Source organism: Phyllostomus discolor, chromosome 7 (genome assembly GCF_004126475.2).
Source record: "Phyllostomus discolor isolate MPI-MPIP mPhyDis1 chromosome 7, mPhyDis1.pri.v3, whole genome shotgun sequence".
NCBI classification, from domain to species: domain Eukaryota; kingdom Metazoa; phylum Chordata; class Mammalia; order Chiroptera; family Phyllostomidae; genus Phyllostomus; species Phyllostomus discolor.
The window spans coordinates 62,465,244-62,488,751 of NC_040909.2; the positions used below are offsets into that span (position 1 = coordinate 62,465,244).

Consider the following 23,508-nt stretch of genomic DNA (forward strand, 5'->3'; position numbering starts at 1 on the left):
TATATTTACTCTTTTAAATTCATATAGAAATGCAATAGTGAATATCTTACTCAATTTTAAAATACTATCAGCATGACATTTTTCATGAGTGTCATGAGTGCATTGGCAAAGAGTACAGATGCTAGACACAAACAGATCTGACCTGAGAAAGCAGGGCAGATACTGGCCAGACCCTAAGTATAGCCCATTTTCCCAGCACCTACAACACAGAATAGTATATGTTATTCAAGAAATACTCAAAGTAAATCTATAATTTTATGTCTTTCAAGTGACTCTTCATTGAATAATTTCTAATAGCTACTGTCTGTGTCAGTTTTGTCAAGTTTAATTTTATTGGGTCCTACATTCTCTTCTCTTAAATGGGAGTTTTTATAAATCCTTCCAGATTGAGAAGAAAAATGGACTTGTGTGTATAAGGGTAAATAATTTCCCCAACAACTTCTCAGGGTCTTGAGAAGGTTAAGTGTCTGTCAAAAATGTGAACAGAGTTCCACTTTCCTATGGGCAGGCTCTGGAAAGGTGTATATGGTTTAGAGCAGTTATAAAAATCTAGAAAGCTGACAGTTTCCTTGGTGAGACTCAGGATGAGTCACCAGCCTTCACTGGATATCTCCATGTTTGAAGGTATGAGTATTGAGGGGTCTCAGGTATTGAGACACATGTGCCACAATTAGTTGGCCTAATGCTGGCATGACTGATAGTCTTGTGACTCCCTTGGTATCTTTGTTTTAAGTTCTGGAAAACCTAAAAGAGTGCCCCATCTCCTTCCCTACAGAAAAAGGTTAAAAATGATAACATTAAATGTTTCTCATGAAAGCCCCATTTCAGAGCTAACTTTTGAAAGAGGTAAAAAGTATACTTTGAAGCAATAATGGATGAAATAGCAGTTTGATATCTGCCATTTTTCCAAATGGACCATTTAATCCCTGGAAGTAGTTTCCACCCAAGAAATGTACCTCAAGGTGAAGTGGAATCATTTTTACTTGATTTTATTTGGGGTACAAGATCAGATGTGTGGGCAAAGACTAAGATATTGTTTCACATACTATAAAATTTAGTTATTTTTAAACTTTCTCTTCTTGCAATGAAAGGTCTTATACTAAAGGCAGCAGAGTATGCATAAAACATCATAAATGTACCTGGCTTAATTAAATCTCTCTAGATTTTATCTCTTTAATGCTACATAAGTTTGGAAAAAGAAATAGAGTAGCAATCTATATTTAGGTCTGAAGTTTTCCATATAGTTCACATCCCCAACATTACATGTTATTTTTAAAGCTATTTTTCAGTTTTGCATTTAAAATTTGCCAGCCTAGGGTTTTAATGCAAGGTGATAAAATAATCACAAAAACTTATATATCATAATCCATCAGAAGAATTAACTTTTTACTTATTTATATGAGAGTAAAAATTCTGGCCAGAATCCAGTCAAATTCAAACAAAATTTAGCAAACAAATGAATATCATTGATTTCCTTTCCTTTGGCCAGAATATAATTAATGTAATTGTTACCAGTATAAACATTATAGTAATATTTCACCTATAATTGTGAGAGGACAAAAATAATTAATAGTGTAGAAAGTATGTTTTGGCCTTTTTTAATATATAAAATATATCCTGTATTATTATAGTAGTATATGTTTTCATATCATTATGCAGTTATAATCTGGGTCAGTTGATTCCATCTGCATGACAGCTTCTGGAAATATGTGGAGAAATGTCTGCTACAAAGCCAATTAACCAGAAAAATGATTCATATTTTACTTACATTTAAAGAAATAAAATGACTAACAAGTAGGGAAAGCGCTAAGTTAAAAATAAATTATTTACAGTCTAAAAATTCAGCATTTCAAGACTCCTATCTAGGAGTTAACAAAATATTTTAATATAATTGACATAAACTGGATCTAAGAAATTACCCTTGATCTAGACAGAAACCATTTTATTTTTTAAATGGTTTATCTCTATGACCACACTACACATTAGCCATAAAATCCCAAAGAAGTTTTATTTCTTTTGTGAATATGTCATGATAGAACTTTGGTTATAAAATATCAGCATTTGCTTCCTTAGCACTCTGCAAAATGGTGCATAGAAAAAAATGCTCACATTTTATTTTACTAACCTGACAGTAAAACTTAAAATACAAAAACTTCAAATCATCAAAAGCAAAAATAAAATGCACACACAGCCACTCCAATAAGTCCTACTATTCTTCAAAGTTTATAAAATACATTTTCATCAGCAGATAATCACAGTTCATCTGCAAATATGTTTCACCAAAATGTTTATTATTTAGATAACCAAACCTTAATGCAAAGGCTAAAGGCAAAGTTCAAAAGAATAAAGATGTGGACCTGTGAAACCTATATTCACTGATATCCACAATCCTTTGTAAAGGCAAAAAAACTAAAGACCCAATATTCCTTCAGTGGCAATCCATTCTGTTCCTCCAGGATTTCTTGGAGGTATGTTCCTGGAGATACAGATAGGATGTCAATTGTGTGGGAGCCCATGGTTATAATTCAATGTAATAAAATATGAAGCCAAGAGGGCTGGAGCAGTTAAATGAATGCCACTCCTCATAGCACATATATGCACTTACAATGTTGCTGAAATCCAAGACAGTTTTCCCACAACATGGCCAGAAGGTAATCCAAACCAGAGAGCTTTGCATCCTGCTGTTTCTCCAAGACTGAAGCACACCTCTTATTCAAATGCTATCAAGTTACCAAAAACAAATTATATAAGTGAGCATTCAATACCTGATGCCCATCAAAGATAATCCTTCCTGCCACCAGACCTTTGTCTGTGTCATCATGTAGAGTTTAGCAGTTTGCACCTTTATCCATAACCAAACTCACCAAATAAGTTATTCAAACTTTTCTTTACAGTTCTTGCTTTTAGGTTGCAAAGAAAACATATCCTCACTGTATTTTGTGGAGTGGGAAAATCCCATAAGATTATGTACATTCAAGGCCCATCAGGTTAACTAACACATGCTGATCATGCTTTGGTAATGGTGCTAAAATTTTTTGCTAATGAATGCTGATTAAAATCAGCCTATGTCCAGATCAAATGTTGCCTTTGTTACTTTTTTAAATGTAAACTTACATTTTAAAAATATGTTATATTATAAAACTGCTGTATTTACTGGAAACATACACCCATTAAAAACTTTTTGTTGTTTTTCCCATTTTTAAACACCCCAGGCACATTACTTAAAATCTAAGAAAATAGACCAGCAGTTTCTATTGTTCAATTTTACAGATTAGATAATCAATATACCAGCTAGAAGAGAAAAATAAAAGCTTAAGACTTTAACACATCTACACCATGAAAATATTTTCAAAGTAAATTATATTCTTTGACAGCATAGTCATCATGTCTAGGCTTTAGATAGAATCAGATATTTACTCAACTCCCAGATTCACTATTAACTGACACAGTGACCTTCAGTTATATATTCTGCAATGTAATTGCTCTTTTGTTGGTGTTTGAATACTGCACCAAAGCAAACAAAAACCCTGTCTGTCCTCAAAGAGCTGTCCTGGAGGAGGGCTGGCACACTTTCTATATGAACTGGACAGCAAATATGTTCACCTCTGCAGGCATCATAATCACTGTCTCAACTCTGCCTTCGCACCACAAAAGCAACATAGGCAATGCAATACATAAGTTAAACGGGCACACCTTTGTTCTGATAAATTTTATTTATGGACACCAAAATTTAGATTTCATGTAATTTTCATGTGTTATGAAATATTATTTTCTTTTTTCAAACATTTAAAAACACACAAGCCATTTTTAGCTCATAGGCCATATAAAAAGAGGCCAGAAGTGGGACTAGGGTGCTAAGCCATAGCTTGCTGATTTCTCTTCTAGAGGAAAGAACTGGACAAACAGGCAAATGAATGGTATATCAGAAGGTGACATGTGCTATGGAGAAAATAAATTAGTATAATGGAGAAAAGAGTGGAACAAGGAAGGTAGAAGGCTACTGTTTTATAGATGACTGTCAGGGGTGATATTTGAGAAGACAGTTGAAGAAATGGAGGGAGGCCAAACTATGTGGGGGAAGAACCTTCTAGGAGGAGAGAGAGGTGAATGCAAGGGGGACCCAGGCCAATGCACAGAATGTGGCCTTTCTCTGACTGAGGTGCAAAGATGACACAAGGAACACATAGCCAGATGCAACTTAAAGGAATCACTTTGACTGAAGAGATGAAAGGCAAAGCCAGCAGGACTTGTGACAAATAGGATGAAGGATGTGACATAAATAGAAATCAGTCTTTGGCTTGAAAAACCTGACTGAGTTGGTCATTTTCTGAGATGGGGAGAACTGTCTCTGTGTTTCTTCATCTACTAAATGTAAAATCAGCACCTGCTCCCCTCAGCTGTAGTGAAGAGTGAATGAAGCAGTAAACTGAATGGCATGACCCAGTGCCCAGTATGTGATTAATACTCAGGAAATTGTGCCCCTCTCTCTGGATCATCATGCACCTGTATATGACCTAACAGTGATTATAGCCAAGTACTGATCTGAATCTAGGATGTAATTCTCAAGCATCATATGTAAAAAAGATCATTCTCCATACCTCACTCATTTAGGAGCCTATCTACACTAAAAGTTGGAAAAGATACTTTAGGATTTATTTTTCTGTAAAAGATTGATTTTGCTGATTATATGGGGAAGTTCCATTATTATTTTGGAATCTTGGTAGATAAAGATTGCTAATATGCTTATATCAGCTCTACACTCACATGTCGGGGTACCCTGAGTATTTTATGCTCTGGCTGTCGGAATAAGAGAAGACAAGACTTCGGGGGAAAGCAATCTCAGCTGGACCTGGAAAGATAAGTGGAATTTGAGAAGAGACAGGAGATGAAGAAGAAAGCAATGGGGCATGGAAACACATAACCTATTGGGTGAGTGGCAATGAAGGCCCATCCCAAAATGCTTACACTGTATTTTCTACCTGTTACCAATGGGGATCCATTAATGGTCTCTCATCAAGGAGGAACCTGAGCAGAAAGGTGACTCTGGTGGCACAGAAGGCAGAATATAAGTCAAATAAAGGTGAGAACAATCAGCAGCTGGGGATGCCAGAGGACCAGTGCTTCCCATATACAGCTTGTCCATCAGAATCACCCTAAAAACTTTGTGAAAGTGTGATTTTCTAAGCCCCATCCCCGGCTTACTATACCAGAAAACTCTAAAGGTAGGGCTCAAAACAGTGCATTTTTAACAAGTTCCTATGATGATTTTTCTGTAGCTACTGATACCAGTAAATTATTATGACATAGTGGCAAAGAGAATGAGGGTAGCCCAAGGCAGCAGCCCAGGAGACAGAGAGAAAAGGATCCTTTAGAGAAGTCCATTGAGGACAAACCAGAAGGATTTGGTCATTTTAGATTTTGAGGTTGATGGAAAGGTTGAAGAAAGATCCTGTTGTTTAAATTCCTAATTCCTACCTCTAGTTGTCCAGTGTAAAATATTGAAAACACTCAGAAACTTAGTGGTAACCTTGAAAAACAAAGTGAAGAGAATCAAGTAGGATGCTTGCAAAGAGCTACTAAAAATATATTTTCTCTAAAGCAGGATTTTCCAATCCCAGCACTACTGACATTGGAGGCCAGATAACTCTTTGTCTGGGCTCTCCTGTGCATTGCAGGGTGTTCAGCAGCAGGAGGCCATATTCTCCTCTTTCTCAAAATGTGACAACTGAAAATGTTCCTAAACACTGTCAAATATCCCCTGAAAAGCACAATGCCCCTGGTTGAGAACTACTGATCTAAAAATATAGTTCTTCACCCATAGTAGATATTGTAAAAATCACAAAATTAACAAATCTAAAGGTTCTTAAAATTCAATATGGATTTTACTTCTATTTTCAAATAATAAAAGCTCTGTCAAATGGTTGGCTTTGGTGCTAAGAGGACATAGGGCACTTGTGAAGAGCCTTAATATTGCACAGAGAATGCAGTAAAACTCAGAACTGAGAAAATGAAAATGGAGGCAGGATGACAGAAAGTTATATTTTTCCACGAGAAGAAATTGCTGTACACTCTCTGGGGGCCTGGAAAACTACACAGGTAGAATAAACTCAATGCTAACCATTTATACTCAGGAAAGAGAAGATGACTGGTTAGGGAATTGTCCCCTCTTATTTTCATATCTTCATCTTAAGGCTCATCTAAAATCTCAAGTTAACTGCTAACGTTTTTTATATTTGCATTTAAATGGACAATAAAATTCTGACATAGGTGACTTACTAATCATACTTTTTAGCCCTTCCATGTTTTGATGCTGTTGTATATGAACTGTCTAAGGAAAATGGAAACTATTTTGTTATATAGTTAATATCCCTCCTCTAGGGAGGCCATTGCTCTACTTTTATAGGTCTGCTGTCTCACCTGCAGTGTAAGGTCAGCATTGATTTTAAGAAAAATAAAGTTTCTGTGGGTACCAAGCTCTGCACAGAAGCCAGTTGCAGCTCCACAAATGAATTTTTGTATCTGCATAAGATCCATAAAAGACAGAAAATGTTTTATGCAGTACAAGTCACACTGACTTGGATTAATAAAGGAAACAGAGTTTTATTACTTCAAGATTATTCTCAGGTGGTGTATCACTAAAAAAAATCAGCTAAGTATCATGACAGCTTAGGGAACTACATTATGTTTCTACAACTTCCTGAAGTGCCAAATGAAATGTCACTACCATTGAGGATTTAGCTAGAGGAAACTCATATCCCTAGCACACAGAGCCAAAATGCCCCTAAAGATTTGCTTCCTGCAAATGCCCTCTCTAACTGCACATAAATAGAGAGGGAGTGCTGTAGCAAGAGGCTACTTAGACACATTCTTTTCTGGAACATAGTTTGCTTGCACTCATGGTCTTGTTTCATATTTATCTGTAAAAATCTATACAGGTATAATCTCCCAAAATGTTATTTTTTAATTTTTTTAAGATTTTATTTATTTATTTTTAGAGAGGGAAGTGAGGGAGAAAGAGAGAGGGAGAGAAACATCCATGTGCGGTTGCTGGGGGCCGTGGCCTACAACCCAGGCATGTGCCCTTACTGGGAATCAAACCTGCAACACTGATTCTCAGCCCACATTCAATCCACTGAGCTACACTAGCCAGGGCTCCCAAAATGTTATTTTTTAGTCTACAAGAAATACAATGAAAGAAAATTTTAACAATGATGGATTTCAGTAAGACCCTAGATCATTGGTAACTAACCAAAATTTTCATTTAAGAAGGGTTTAGGGGAAATGGCTGAAAGGGGCCAGTGGGAACAGGACAGTGGAATTGTATTAAGGCAGGGTTTACTTAGCAAGCACACTGGGTTTACATAGATTGGAAGTGAACTGGGATTGGCTTAGAGGAGGAGCCATAGAAATGATGGGAGTGTTAACCTCCTTCTTCCACCACATTGACTCCATGAAATTCCACTGTCCTGGATATAATATAAAATATTATATCAGGCCATTTGTCTTAATCATCTAGATATCGCTAACAAGGACAAATTAGTTAATAATTGCAATTAATGTTGAAAATAGTCTTCATTTTGAAAACATGTTTTAAATAGGTAGTAAGCATCTTAATCTGACTTAATATACTATCACAAATTCTGGATATAATGTCAGCAAAAACTTACATTTCCTTTAAAATTTATTAAAAATCATTATTTTATTTTTATAGTTTTGGTTTAATGTCATGTTAATGGTACATATAAGTATTTACTTTATAAAATCATATTTATTACAATATCTTGTGCACACATTTAGAAGAATTCAGCTGCTTTTGACCTCAGTGGTTGGAAATGAATGGTAAGTTTGTTTAGTAACTCAAAATATTCTTTTTTAAAAAACTTCTTTTGTTTTTAAAGATTTATTTATTTATTTATTTATTTATTTTAGAGAGGAAAGGGAGGGAGAAAGAAGGAGAGAGAGAAGCATCAATGTGTGGTTGCTGGGGGTCATGGCCTGCAACCCAGGCATGTACCCTGACTGGGAATCGAACCTGTGACACTTTGGTTCCCGGCCCGCACTCACTCCACTGAGCTACGCCAGCCAGGGCATAACTCAAAATATTCTTAAAGGGAAAAACATAAGCAAGATAAGTAGCCATTCAAGATTTATATTTCTTAAAGAGCCAAAGCTCAGACAGCAACCAGAACTAAAAAACCACTTCATTACAGTGTGTTTAACTCTAATAATCCCAGCATAGCCTGTTTTATTAGTTTTCACTCAAAAAATAGTTAATGAGTCATTCAGCAGGTACTGGGACTACCAAGGCAAGCAAAAGCAGACATGGGCTCTGACTTCACAATTGTCCCTACACAGAAAGCTCCAAGTGTTACACATACACATACAAGCTGACCCTTGAACAACATGAGTTTGAACTATGTGAGTCCACTTACATACAGATTGCTTTCAATAACTACTTAACTGCTTTCTACCATAGGTAGGAGTCCACAAATACAGAGGAATAACTGTATGCATCTATTTACACTGTTTTATATGGAGAAATTAAGCATCAACAGATTTTGCTACCCACAGGGGACCTGGAACCAATCCCACTCAAATATTGAAGGATGACTTAAATTTTGGGGGAGTCAAGTTATATGTGAATTTTTGACTGCACGATGGTGGTCAACTTGTTCAAGGATCAACTGTACACCAACTGATGTAAAATATAACTATCATAAATGCTCAGAGGTAAAGTATTCTTTGAAGAAATGATGGTGAACTAGAAAAGGCAGGAAGCACATTCTGTGAAGAGCACACCTTGTACCTGCAAATGCACCACACAGAGTGAGAGGCACTAAAAGCAGCAGAAATAGCAGAAGCAGGCAGGATGGAGGGAAGGGAGCCTGCCAGTTTACTTATTGAGGGCTAGACAGGCAGGGCTACTAGGTTGAAGAGCCATGGAGAAGCCATTAGAAAGCCATGTGGACTAGCTTAAAAGATCTACATTTTGCAAAAATGAACATAATCATTGGATGGAGGACAGACTAGAAGAGAGCAAAAATGTATGTGAGGCAGCACTCTATGGTGGACTTGACAGGGTAGTAAGTACAGCAGTACAGAGGGATGAAGGGACTTGGGAGTGACAATCCCAAGGACATAATAGTGGACTGGACGTGGGAAGATAAGAAAGAAGTTAGATTTCTGGCTCAAGGACTGGGTAGACAGTGGTATCCTTTCAGATACAGAGACAGCTGTAAGGAGATCCATTTGGGGAAGAAAGTTTTGACTTGTCAGACCTGAATTATAGTCTTCAACATTGGACCTTCTTATAGGCACGGGTATTTCAAATTTAGTAAAGCACCGTACAAGGATTCTTGTCATGCTATTTTGATACACTGGCTTGTTGACTCTTGTAAATCTTTACTTTCAATCAGGCTCATGAAGGACCTGAAATGAATCCAGTGGCTCTGCCTAAATAAGGAGTTCACCCACCACATCACTGCTCAATAAAAACATAAAGAGTGATACTGGGAAAACGACTTTTCAGAAAGGTCAAAGTCACAGATCACGTGGTACTGCTCATGTCAGTTTGCCAATAAAACAAAATGCTGTCTTCTTGATGGCAGGCTAAAACAAAAAGGGGACTGATAGTTAATGTTGCTGAAGTTGTGCATTACAGTTGTTTTGTCTATACTTGCCTTTGTAGTTTTGACTTTATTGCCACTGCTACAGGACCAACCTGAGTTATCTGGCAGCACTTTATAATCCCCTTCTTCCAAACAAGGATTCATGTGACACCACCATTTCTGAATCACGATGGAAGCTAGAAAACAAAGGCCAATATTTATGATACTGTTTCTTCCTCCAAGTGTGAACAACATAAAGCTCAATATAGATCAGCACACTGAGTTTGCTGATTATAATATAGATATTGAGATCTCAAACTTTGGGATAGGCCTGAATGGGTTTGAATTTGACTGTACTACTATTTATAAATGACCCTGGACCCATTATTTAACTCCTCTCCTCCTCAGTTTCTTCATCTGTAAAATGGGGGTAAAAATAGAACTTTGCCATAGGATGTGGAGGATAAAGCTAATTCATGTGACAGTCTTGGCTGACTTTGGGCCACTTATGTTCTTAGAAAACATTAACTATTATAATGATCTTAATCTTTGGCTGTAGGTTGTATACTAATACTGCAAAGTTGTTATGTTTGATGCTTTTTGTTGTCAACACAAAGACTAAAAGCTGTCAATGTCTCCATCTCATGTGGTACTCATCTCTACACTCTTTCCAGCAAGTGCTGAGCACTCTACTCACATGCCCACATTCTGGATGCACTCACTCACTTATGAATTCACTGTCCCCCATACCTCACCATGTCCATAGTAGTTGACCAATAAAATGATTTCTGTTTTATGCCCATGAAGCAGGAACTAGCACCCCAAGTTCTCTGAGTTTGGGGGCAAAAGAATAGAAGTGAAGGAAACACTATCAACTCAGATGATTATTCCCACAGATTCAAAGAACAAAAACAATTGGACTGATTGTTAAAGGTGAACCCAGCCAATAGGCTGGTACAGGACAAAGCATTGGAGCTGCAGGCTGGGAGAGTGGAGGCAGAGAAAAATGGAGAGGATCTTAGCCCTGTTTTTCTTGTTGAAACAGCAACTGATATGAAAACATCTTCCAATGCATTTCACTCAAACTACTACTTCCTGAGAAGTCTGAAACTCATGTTCAAGCAAATCTTTATAAATCTGAATAGTTACTTTTTCTTGAGGGTCAGGAATTCTGCTAATTGCTTCCATGAATTTTCTAATTTCATTTTCACTGCAACTTTGAGATTAGAAATTGTTATTTTCTTACATTCTGTAGAGAAGAGAAAACTGAGACCCAGACATATTACATGATTTGCCCAAAGTCATGTACTTTGAAAACTATTGAGCAACATTGAATGAAAACAGTCTGACACCTACAGCCCACGCTCTAACTTTTAAATACAGGGTGGGCAAAAGCAGGTCTACAATTGTGAGGATGTGAAACACAGAATTTATATTTGTATTATCATTTATCAATTATTGTGTTTTTTCCATACAAACAACTATAAACCAATTTTTGTTCACACCTGTATATTACCCCTCCCTCGTACCAGGGAACTCTAGTAGAAACAAGTCCTTCTATAGAATCAGTGAAAACAGTAGGTAACACAGCAATCCAGAACCTGCAAACTCCTCTCCTGTCAAACAAATGAAGTATGGCACAATGAGGCCACAGGATGGGTTCAGTATCAGCTGAAGTGGCCAGATAGTGTGTCTACCCAGGTGGAGAAAAGTGGTCACCACTCCTGATTCTGGCCAAATCCTGAGCTACTGTCTCACTGATCCAATCAAAACCAATAATACCTGAGTAAGGCAGTGTTGTCATTGAAGATAACTATTTGCTATTTAAATCAGAAGATGCTAACACTGAGAAAGGAATATAGCTAAATGGGTTATTTATTTTGTAAGAGACTAATACCAAATTTGAGTGAATGGACACACTGAGGTGAAGTCTGAGGAAATTTATTCTTCTCAGCCCCAAATATCACAGTCATTTCATCTTCAGACCAGATAGAGTTTTGTCATTTTCAAAGCACTTTTACCTACTATTGCTCTTTTGATTGTCCCAACAAACTTCAGAAGCAGGAAGGGGAAGCAGAGGGTACCAGAAATAAACACCAAAGCTTTCTTTCCATAAAGTAAATCAAGTAAGAGAGGAGGTATTAGATTTTAATACTCTCTCTCTCTCTCTCTCCACCAGGCTTTCTTCTAAGCCACAATTTAAATCAATAGTTTAAATTAATAAGTGTGCCAAGGCATCTGACCATATTTATAGTGCAGACCACTCATTCATAATTTTCTGCCCACCTTGGGTTGATCTCAAGTGGATATAAAGATAAGTAAGAAATGGGCCTCAACTCTCAATTTAAAATACCATCTGAAGGACTTGAGAAGTTTTATAAATGTTGACAGAGCTTAGTTATATTTACACACAGTTAAAACTGAATTTAAAGTACCTTTTTTAATCTTTAAAACTGTTCCTTAGACACTTGCTTTCATTCAGCAGGGGGAACTATTGTCTCTTGAGAGGTGTCAGAGCCACATGGAAAAGCCTGAAGAAGCCTTGATAGACAGGTGGTTAGTGATCTGTCCTAGTGGAGGCAGGAGGAGAAGTAGGGCATAGAGTGGCCAACCTAGAAACTAGTAGACCCATGGGGCCTAAGGGAGGGGTCACCAAGTATGTACAGAACACAAGCTAAGGAGGATGGTCCAAAAAGCAACCTTTAGGGGATCTCAAGGTCAGTTTAAGAGATTGATTTGATTCTCTAAACACTTGAGAGCCACAGAAAGTTTGTGGGCAAGGTAGTGCAGTAAGCAAGGGAAATCTCTGCACCTGAAAGAGTGAATCTGTTAAGGGATTATAAAATGACTTGGGTAGAAAGGAGACTGAAAGAGAGGAGTGAGTGAGGTAAGAAATCTGGGAATAAATTCTTTGCAGAGGAAACAGAATGAATTGCATTATATCAGCTTCACAGTAGAGAAATATCAGTGCTTCCTCACTAGACATATGGGGACCAAGATAATTTTGGTGCCAAACTCTGAAATAGAAGCTTGAGAGGAAAATGACAGATTCAGGCATCCATCACAGAAAAAAAACAAAAGAGGGAATTATTAACTATAGAATAATATTGTTGGCCTAGTATTCTGTTTAAAAATTTAAATTTAATTTATTTAAATAATTTAAAAACTATATATAATCCAACTTTTATGAAATTATTTACCAGTTTTCTTTGATTAATTAAAAAATCTTAAGTGATTTTCTAAAGACATTTTCACAACACCCTCCTTAAAATAGCAAACTGCTCTGGAATTTAAAATATTTCTATTTTCTTTTTAATTGTTCTCCAAGTGCAGCTTTCTGTCTTTTTTTTAATAAAAGATTTTGGATGTTTTACTTTGAAATTTTTAAATTATACTTTACATTCAATATTTTTCTCTAGTAGTTTCAGAGCATAGTGGCCACACAATCATATACTCCATAGTGTGTTCCCCTTGATACTTCAAGTACCCACCCTGCCCTATACATAATTATTACAATATTACTGACCACATTCCCATGTGAGATTTTGATTCTTATATGGAAGCTTGATATGTGTGAACATTTTCTTTAATTTTATTTTAATCATTGTTCAAATACAGCTTTCTCCCTTTTACTCCCAATCCACCACCCCTCCAAACCCTCCCCACTTCCTTCCCATTATCACCCTCCCCCTAATATTTGCCCATGTGTCCTTTAAGTTTGTTCCCATGAACCCTTCCCAATGTCCCCTGAAATTCCCTCTTCTCTTCCCTGTGGTCACTGTCAGCCTGTCCTCTATTTCAGTATCTTTGGCTATATTTTGCTTGTTTCTTTGTTTTGTACTTTAGGTTCCTGTTAAAGGTGAGATCATATGGTATTTCTCTTTCACTGCCTGGCTTGTTTTGCTTAGCATAATCCTTTCCAGCTCCACCCAAGCTGTTGTGAAGCGTAGGAGCTCCTTCTTTCCTTCTGCTGCATAGAATTCCATTGTGTAAATGTACCATAGTTTTTTGATCCATTCATTTACTGATGAGCATCTTGGTTGCTTCCAGCATCTACCTATTGTAAGTTGTGCTGCTATGAACATTGGGATGCATAGGTTCTTTTGGATTGGTGTCTTAGTATTCTTAGGATAGAGTCCCAGCAGTGGAATTGCTAGGTCAAAAGGCAGATCCATTTTTAGTTTTCTGAGTACGTTCCACACTGCTTTCATAGTGGTTGTACAAGTCTGCAGTCCCACCAACAGTGCACTAGGGAACCCTTTTCTCCACAACTTCTCCATCACTTGTTTGTTGCTTTGTTTATGATGGCCATTCTGACTGGTGTGAAGTGGTATCTCATTGTGGTTTTAATTTGTATCTCTCTAACAGCTAGCGATTTTTGAACATCATTTCATGTGTCTTTGGATTTTCTGTATGTCCTCCTTGGAGAAGTGTCTGTTCAAGTCCTTTGCCCATTTTTTAATTGGATTCCTTGTCTTCTTAGAATACAGTCTTGTAAGTTCTTTATTTATTTGGGAGATTAAACCCTTGTCTGAGGTATCATTGGCAAATATGTTTTCCCACACAGTTGGTTCTCTTTTAATTTTGATACTGTTTTCTTTAGCTGTGCACAAGCTGTTAATTTTGATGAGGTCCCATTTGTTTATTCTTTCCTTTAGGTCCCTTGCTCTAGGGGACAAGTCAGTAAAAAAGTTTCTGCGTGAAATATCTGAGATTTTCCTACCTAAGTTCTCCTCTAGGACTTTAATGGTGTCACATTTTATATTTAAGTCTTTTATCCACATTGAATTTAATTTTGTACATGGTGTAATTTGGTGCTCAAGTTTCATTTTTTTCCACGTGGCTGTCCAATTCTCCCAGCACCATTTGTTGAAGAGGATATTTTTACTCCATTTTATGTTGCTGCCACCTTTGTCAAATATTAATTGACCATAAAGACTTGGGTTTATTTCTGGGCTCTCTGCTCTTTTCCATTGGTCCATGTGCCTATTTTTACGCCAGTACCAGGCTGTTTTGATTGCAATGGCCTTGTAATACAGTTTGGTGTCAGGTATTGTGATGCCTCCTACTTCACTCTTCTTTCTCAAAATTGCAGCAGCTATTTGGGGTCGTTTATGATTCCATATAAATTTTTGAAATATTTGCTCTATGTCGGTGAAATATACCATTGGTATTTTAATAGGAATTTCATTGAATGTGTAAATTGCTTTGGGTAGTATGGACATTTTGATGATATTAATTCTTCCAATACATGAACACTGTATATGTTTCCATTTGTTTGTGTCTTCCTTGATTTCTTTTCTGAGTGTTATGTAGGTTTCTGAATACAGGTCTTTTACCTCTTGGTAAGGCTTATTCCTAGATATTTTATTTTTCTTTTTTGCTATTTTTTTCCTTGATATCTGCTTCTGCTATTTCATTGTTGGTGTACAGAAATGCCTTTCATTTCTGGATATTGACTTTGTATCCCGCTGTTTTGTCAAATTCATTTATTTGAATTTTCATTTATTTGAGTTTTCATACATTTATTCAGTTTTTTGGTGGAGTCTATAGGATTTTCCATGTATACTATCATGTCATGTGCAAACAGTGACAGTTTTGTTTCCTCCTTTCCAATTTGGATGCCTTTTATTTCTTTTTCTTGTGTGATTGCTGTGGCTCAAACTTCCAGTACTATATTGAATAGAAGTGGTGAAAGTGGACAGCCTTGTCCTGTTCCTCATCTTAGTGGAAAAGATTTTAATTTTTGCACATTAAGTATAATGTTGGCTGTAGGTCTCTCATATCTAGCCTTTATTTTGTTGAGGAATGCTCCCTCTACTCCCACTTTGCCGAGTGTTTTTATCATAAATGGGTGCTATACGTTATCACATGCTTTTTCTGCATCTATTGATATGATCATGTGATTTTTGTCTTTGCTTTTGTTTATATGATGTATTACATTTACTGATTTGCGAATATTGTACCATCCTAGCATCCCTGGAATGAATCCCACTTGGTCATGGTGTATGATCTTTTTAATGTGTTGTTGGATGCGGTTTGCCAGTATTTTCTTGAGGATTTTAACATCTATGTTCATCAGTGATAATGGCCTGAAGTTTTCTTTCTTTGTTCTGTCTTTATCTGGTTTTGGGATTATGATGATACTGGCCTCAAGAAAAGAGCTTGGGAGTCTCCCATCATTTTAGAGTTTTTGGAATACTCTGTGAAGGATAGGAGTTAACGCTTCCTTAAATGCTTTACAGAATTCTCCTGTGAAACCATTTGGTGCAGGGTTTTGTGTGTTGGGAGTTTTTTGATTACTGCTTCAATTTCATCTGCTGTTCTTGGTCTGTTCAGGCTTTCTGCTGCTTCTTCATTGAGTTTTGGAGGATTATGATTTTCTAGAGATTTGTCCATTTCACCTATGTTTTCAAATTTCTTGGCATACAGTTCTTCATAGTGATTTCTTACAATCCTTTGTATTTCTATGGTGTCAGTTTTCATCTCTCCTCTTTCATTTCTGATTGTGTTTATTTGGGTCTTCTCTCTTTTTTTCTTGATGAGCCTCTCTAAGGCTTGTCAATTTTGTTTACCTTTTCCAAAAGCCAGCTCCTGGATTCATTGATCCTTAGAATTGTGCTTTTAGTCTCTATGTCACTTAATTCTGCTCTGATCTTGGTTTCCTTCCTTCTACTTGCTCTGGGCTGTCTTTGTTGTTGTTCCTCGAGTTCATGTAGACATAGGGTTAGTTTGTTTGTTTGAAATGTTTCTATCTTTTTTAGGTAGACCTGTATTGCTATGAACTTCCCTCTCAGGACTGCCTTTGCTGTGTCCCATAAGTTTGTGGTTGTTTTGAGTTCATTTTTGTTTGTTTCCAGAAACTTTTTTACTTCTTCCCTAATTTCATTCTTGACTCATTCATTGTTTAATACCATGCTATTTAATCTCCATGATTTTGAGGGTTTTGGTGTTTTTCCCTTACGGTTCATTTCTAGTTTCAGTCCCTTGTGGTCAGAGAAAATGCTTGTTATGATTTCAGTTTTCTTGAATTTGTTGAGGCTTGTTTTGTGTCCCATCATGTGGTCTATCTTTGAAAATGTTCCATGTGCAATTGAAAGAATGTGTATTTAGCTTCTTTGGGATGAAGGGCTGTATATATGTGAGCTAAGTCCATTTCATCTAGGGCATTGTTCGATGCCACATTATGTTTTTTGAAGTTTTGTGTGGAAGATCTGTCCATTTTTGACAGTGGAGTGTTAAAATCTCCCAGTATAATTGTGTTGCTGTCAATATCTTTCTTGAAGTCCTCTAATATTTTCTTTATATATTTGGGTGCTCCTATGTTGGGTGCATATATATTTACAATGTTTGTGTCTTTTTGGTGGATTCTTCCCTTGAGTATTATGAAGTGACCTTCTGGGTGTCTCTTTATGGCCCTTTTTTTGAAGTCTATTTTGTCTGATACGAGTATTGCTACCCTGTTTTTTTTTTTTTCCTGTCCATTTGATTGGAAAATTTGTTTCCAACCCTTCACTTTTAGCCTGTGTAGGTCTTTTGTCCTCACGTGGGTCTCTTGTAGGCATCATATGTGTGGGTCATGCTTTCTTTTCCATTCAGCTATTCTATGTCTTTTGATTGGAGCTTTTAATCCATTTACATTTAAGGTTATTATTGGCAGGTACTTATTCATTGCCATTTTCATACCTGTGTTTCTCTCTCTCTCTCTCTCTCTCTTTTCCTTCCTTTCCTTAAAGCAGCCCCTTTAGCATCTCTTGCAGAGCTGGTTTGGTGGAGGTGTATTCTTTTAGACTTCTTTTTTTCTGGGAAGCTTCTTATTTGGCCTTCTATCTTGATTGAGAGCCTTGCTGGGTAAAGTAGCCTCGGTTGCAGACCTTTGGTTCTCATTACCTGGAATATTTCTTGCCATTCTCTTCTGGCTTGGAGCTCTTGTATTGAGGAGTTAGCAGGTAGCCTTATGGGGCTCCCTTGTATGTTACTTCCTGTTTCTCCCTTGCTGCCTTTAAGATTCTCTCTTTGTCTTGGCATTTTGCCATTTTAATTATGATGTGTCTTGAGGTGTGTCTTTTTGGGTTCCTTTTGATTGGGACTCTTTGTTTTTCCTGGATTTGTGTGACTTTTTCTCTCATCAAATTAGGGAGATTTTCCATCATTACTTTTTCAAATAAGTTTTCTATTTCTTGCTCTTCTTCTCCTTCTGGTATTTCTATTATATGAATATTATTACCCTTCACCTTGTCTTGCATTTCTCTTAATCCCTTTTCATTCTTTCTCAGCCTCCTTTCTTTTCTTGTTCTTTCTACATGTTTTTTTCTACTTTGTCCTCTAATTTGATGATCTGATCTTCTGTTTCATTGATTCTGCTTTTGATTCCTTCTACTGTGTTCGTCAGTTCAGAAATTGTATTCTTTTTTTTTCCTCTTGCCCCTTGTTGATAGTTTCTATTTCCTTATTCCTGTTCACATAGTTTGCAATGAGTTCATTGTAGCTTCCCTGTAGTTTCTGGTAGCTCATTGTGAGCTCATTGAGCTTCCTGATAATCATTTCTTTGAACTGAATATTTGATAGTTGAGTTGCCTCTATTTCATTTAGCATTCTTTTTGAGGCTTCCTTCTTTCTCTTCATTTAGGTATTGTTTTTTTTCTCATTGTTTGTGAGACTCTTCTTGTTAGCCTATGTTTCTTAAATTGATCTTTTTTCATTCCCTTGGTTCATGGTGTGAACTTCTGTCGTAGAATACCTGTGAGATTCAGTGGTACAGTCTCCTTCGGGTATCCTGGTGTTTACAGCTTCCCCCTACTCTTTTGTGTGATCAGTTGGAGGGGTAAGGGAAATTGGATTAAGACAGCCAGAGATAATTTTATGATATTTACAGTAGCAGCCAGTAGAGAAGAGATATGAGATCCTTTGTCTATGTATTGTGTTAACCGTGATCTCCCACCCCACTAGCCACTTTTTAGAAAGGATGGAATGAAGATAAGACTCTCATTGTGGAGGGAATGATTGTGAGTTGGATCTAGAAAGCAGTGAGGTTGAGGGAGGTGAGATTCTGAGGTAAGGTGATAGTGAAGAATGGTAAGTGGGTGTAGTGTGTGAGAGAATAGGGTTAATGACTGCAGTAATAGAGTTCAGGAAACCATAAAGTGGGCTAAGATCTGGGAGGACTGTTGTGTAGTATTTACAATTGTATGGAATAGCTATTATTTACAACAATATTAGAGCAACAATCATACGACAGAATCTATGAGATCTAGGTAACAAGAATAGGGAGTATAGAACCTTGAGTAGTGTGCTAATGGAAGACAAATGAAGGACAGTAATCTAGCAATACACTATGAATGAGAGAACAGGGGAGACCTATCAAATGATACAATATAACCAGCCAAGCAAAGAAGACCATACAAAAAGAAGGGAAATGTGAAAATATTATTAAAATAAAAAATGTAAGAATAATGAAAAAAGATAATAGAAATATGCAATAACTTGAAGGTTCAAAAAAGATAAAAGAAGAAAAAAGTCAGAAGATGAAAAAAAGAAGAGATAAATTTGGAAGGAAAGGAAGAAGGAATAACACTAGAAAGAAAGAAATAGAAATATAAGGAATTGAGAGATATAAAAATAATGAGAATTAAAAACTAAAAAGTTGCTTAAAAAAAGACAAAATCAAAGCATCAAACAAAAAAACATTTTTTTGGTTTCAAACTGGCCAAACCAGTTTTTCTGGTCTTGCTGGCTCCAGCAGGCTGAAGGTAGATTGGTATTGCTTTTCTCCCTTCCTATTCAGCACTCAGACAGCCTCTTGAGTGCTCTCCCCAGGGCTAGCTGGGCATTCTTCCCAGAGCCAGTCTGTTGCCTCTCTGCTGGGCCCTGGGTGTGGGATCTGGGGCCTCCTAAGCATGCTCTCCTGAGCTCATGGCTGTGTGCTCCCAGGATCCTGCAGAGTGTGTGTGCTTTCCCTGTGCTCACTCCTGTGGAGCACCTGCTTCTTTTCTGGTTCATGCGTGTGTGCTCTGGGTCTTCCACAAAACCATTCTCTCTTTGGGTTGCAGGTGTGGGTGCGAGGTCAGGCCACCCTTGGTCACACAGGTTGGGGAGTACACTCTTCCCAGGGGTATGAGTGGGTCCTCACAGCCCCTGTGTAATTGCCACTCAGTCCTCACTCCCCTCTCTGTGCCTTCAAGCAACCAAGCCTCCCCTGGTGTTGCTCAGTCCTTGTTTGGCCAGGGAGGGAGCAGTTGACCCAGCTCCTTCCTGTGTGCTCTGAGGCAGACCTGGGAGCACTGGGCCTGGGTCTGCAACCTCCCTGGCCCCCATGCTGATCCCTGGGCCTTTATTATCCTGAAGCATTCTCCTTACCATCTGTTTTTTCAATGTCCGCTATAATTTTTGATCTCCTATCTTCATATATGCTGGGGTACTGTTGGCTTATTGCTCTGTTCCTCTGTAGATAGGCTAGGTTTTTCTCCCATGTGTAGGGAGAAGTAGAATCTGCTTCCTCCTACCACGCCACCATCTTTTCTTCCACCCTTTCACATCTTGAGTGGTACTTCACCTCCTGTCTCAAATGAATGCAGTGAACCTATAAGGGAGAAGTCTTTAATACAGGCAAGGTCGTTAGTTATAGCTAAGGTCTGACTTAAATGTTGTACACATTTCTTTACCTTCAGTTTTTATCTCTCTATATATATATCTGACCCTAATCATAGCCTGAAATGGTCACCTGTACACAATTTCATAGAGACTCAACTGAATCCTACTTCAAGAAGCCATTCTTATCTTGAGCAGGGCAATAGGCAAAGCCTGATCACAATGCAGATGAGTTTATTGACACAGTTCGGCTATAGTTTTCTTCAAGGTGTGATTCATCTTCTCTACCTTCCCAGAAGCCTGAGGTTTCCATGCCATGTAGAGTCTCCACTTGATTCCTAAAATTTTACTATCCTTCTGTGTAATTTCTGAAATGAAAGCAAGTCTGTTATCACTCTGGATACTGCCAGGGAGGGCAAAGCAAGGGACTATTTCCTTCAGTAAGGCTTTCACTGCCTCAAGGATTTCTTCATTCTAGTAGGATAAGCTTCTACCCATCCTGAAAAAGGTGTTAACAAAGATTAACAAATATTTCCACTCTCAGACCCTTGGCATCTGAGTAAAGTCTATTTGCCAGTCCTTATTGGGCACTGTCCTTGGTAATGCTGTCTTTCTCTCCTGTGTTGGGGATCTGTTTTGGTGTTGTTCTTTTGGCACACAATACAGCTAGCAATTACTTTTAGTATGGCTTTAGAAGTTTCAGGACCTGTGATCCATGGTTTGACATAGATGGTTAATGAGTATTTTTCATAGTGTGTGGCCTCATGCAAATGCTGCATAAATGGCTCTACTAAATGTTCAGGAAGCAGTATAACTCTTATTCTTTTTCCATCCACTATCAGGACCTTCTTCATCGAAACCCAAACCCCTAACTTTCTATATCTGCAGTAGAATATTCAGGGACAAATTGTGACAAGTCCAGAACAGGTATGAAAGGAGTTATAAGTGCTTCTTTAGCAGCCTCTTTAGCTGCTCTATAAAATAGATTGTTTCCTCTAGGCACTTCAGTGTTCTCTCTCTGATGCCCCAGGCAGTGCATAACTGCCCCCTATAAAGATACTTGAACAGTTTTAAAATTGCTGCATGCTTAATCTCCTTTTTATTTGGAGGTTAACAGTTCTTTTTCTTTCTAGATGAAAACATGTGCATGCAAAATTAGGAAAGCTTGCCTTAAGTTGAGACATATATCATTTTCTTTCCATGCAACAATTCGAATACCCTCATCAATGCAATCAGTTCAGTTTTCTGAGTAGAGGTTCCTGGCGGCAAAGCCTTGGCCTCCACCATTCCTTCAAGAGTCACAACTGCATACCCAGCCTCTCTGTTTCCTTTGTCCATGTAATTGCTTCCATCTGCATAGACAGTCTGGTCTGCTTGTTCTAACCAATGGTCCTGTAAATCAACTCTGCTAAAATATACTTCATTGGTTATTCAGCACAGCCATGTATTAGCGCAGCCAAGTCAGGCTCTAGGAGAAGAAAAGCAGAATTTAACTTATAGTTTTGAGGGAGATTGTTGGGATTGTTGAGAAAAACAACTTGGTACCTGCCCATTCTTGCAGCTGTAAGCCACAAATTTCTCTTTTTCTCCAGCAGGCTCAGCACTTGTTGGGGCACATAACTGGTATAGGTTGTTCCAAGGAAAACTTTTCAACCTCCTGTAAGAGCTCACAGTTGGCTGTCATGGCTTTTAAGCAGGCTGGCCACCCCTGACAGCGTGGTCTAGTTTCTTTGACAAGTATGTAGTAGGTTGTGGAATATCACTAAGCATTTGGGTGAGGAATCCTAGGGCAGTTTCCTGTCTTTCCTGCACATGTAATTCAAAGGGCTTTAGTAGGTTTGGAAGCCTCAAGGCTGGTGCAGAAGCCAGATGCACGTGCAGGGACTCAAAAGCCAGAGTGCACTCTAAAGGGCTATATTTCATTTCCTTCAGGGCCTCATACAGTGGCTTAGCAATGAGCCCAAAGTTTGGAATTCAAATGCAGCAGTCACTCGCCATCCCCAGGAATCTCCTTAACTGTTTCCTGGTGTTGGGAGGAGCCCTCTGTGGGCTTTTGTTGTACTACCTGTACCATATTCAGACTTTTCTGCTTAGGGACACTTTCCCTCATTCCCTTAAGAATGTATCTCTTATAAAGCTCTAGTAAAGGAAAGTCATCCCCATTAGGGTCCTAGTTGGGCTCTGTTAAAGGTATTTCCCTAGTAGGGCCGAGAATCCCATCTGGATTTTCTTGGTGTAACCTCTGAGCCTCTTCATTTACCCTATCTAATACCAGCCTCCATTTATCCCCCATAAGCAAAGGATTTAATAAAGCTTATATGTCTGCCCAATTGGGATGATGGGTGGCAAAAACTGATGCAATCAAATCAGTAATTTTAGTAGGACTATCCTTGTAAGAAGGGCTTGAACTTTTCCAGTTTAATAGATCTGATGTGGAAAATGGAGTGTGTCCAATAATACTAGCAGGCTGGCCCTCTGGCCCTACTCCCACTGCAAATCTTCACAAAGGAAATTGCCCTGCATGGTAGGGGCTTCTCTTCCACCAAATTTAGTTCCCTGATGGGTTCAAGATGGTGATACCAGTTCAGGTACACTTGCCCCAGTTTTCTCAGCCAAGTAAGGAGAAAGATCCCCCAGACCCAGAAGGGCCATAGGAACCCTGACCATTCTTGCAGCAGCCATAACATCTAGATCTTTCTGGTCTCCTTCTCTGAGCTTCTATTTTTCAAATGCAAATTATCTTTTCTCTGAACCATTAACCTGTTTTCTTTTGATTCTGCATCTTTATCATGTAAACTCAAAAATACTTCTAGGTAAGGCATTTTGTCCCACTTCCCTGATTTTTGACAAAACAACTCTAATTGCAGTACTGTGTCATAATTTAAAGACCCATTCAGTGGCCAGCACTCTCCTGAGTCTAAATTACACCATATACAACCCTAACAGTATTACAATAAAAACCACATTCACTCTACTTACATGCTTATAATTTGACAAATTAGCTAGAACTCACCCCAGTGGGGTGTTTCCTGGAATAGAGACTTCCTCCCCCCATTCTACCAGTCAGAGTTCCTTCAGACAAAGGGTGCCCAAACCAAATTGGATGTCATTTCCCAGTCAGAGAGCTCCATAACCCAGAATGGCACCTTTACCAGATGACCTAAATCATAACTCGAGATTTTAACCTGAACCAAAATGTGCAACAATTCAATCAAATGTGCTAAATGAGAAGTGATGGGAGTGAGGGGGAGAATCCCCAAGTGAAATCGCTTGGCAGCTGCTTGGGATTCTCCAAATCCAAACACCCAGGACC

The 23,508-nt window shown here is 38.0% G+C and overlaps 1 protein-coding gene across 1 annotated transcript in view; it reads right to left on the reverse strand.

Annotated features, from left to right (window-relative positions):
* Positions 1 to 3,279: 3,279 nt before the first annotated feature.
* TAFA4 (TAFA chemokine like family member 4) overlaps positions 3,280 to 23,508 on the reverse strand; it is a 191,926-nt gene continuing 171,697 nt past the window's right edge. The window contains 2 exon segments of the mRNA XM_036031660.1: positions 3,280 to 3,291; positions 9,681 to 9,805. Coding sequence (XP_035887553.1) covers positions 3,280 to 3,291; positions 9,681 to 9,805 — 137 coding nt within the window.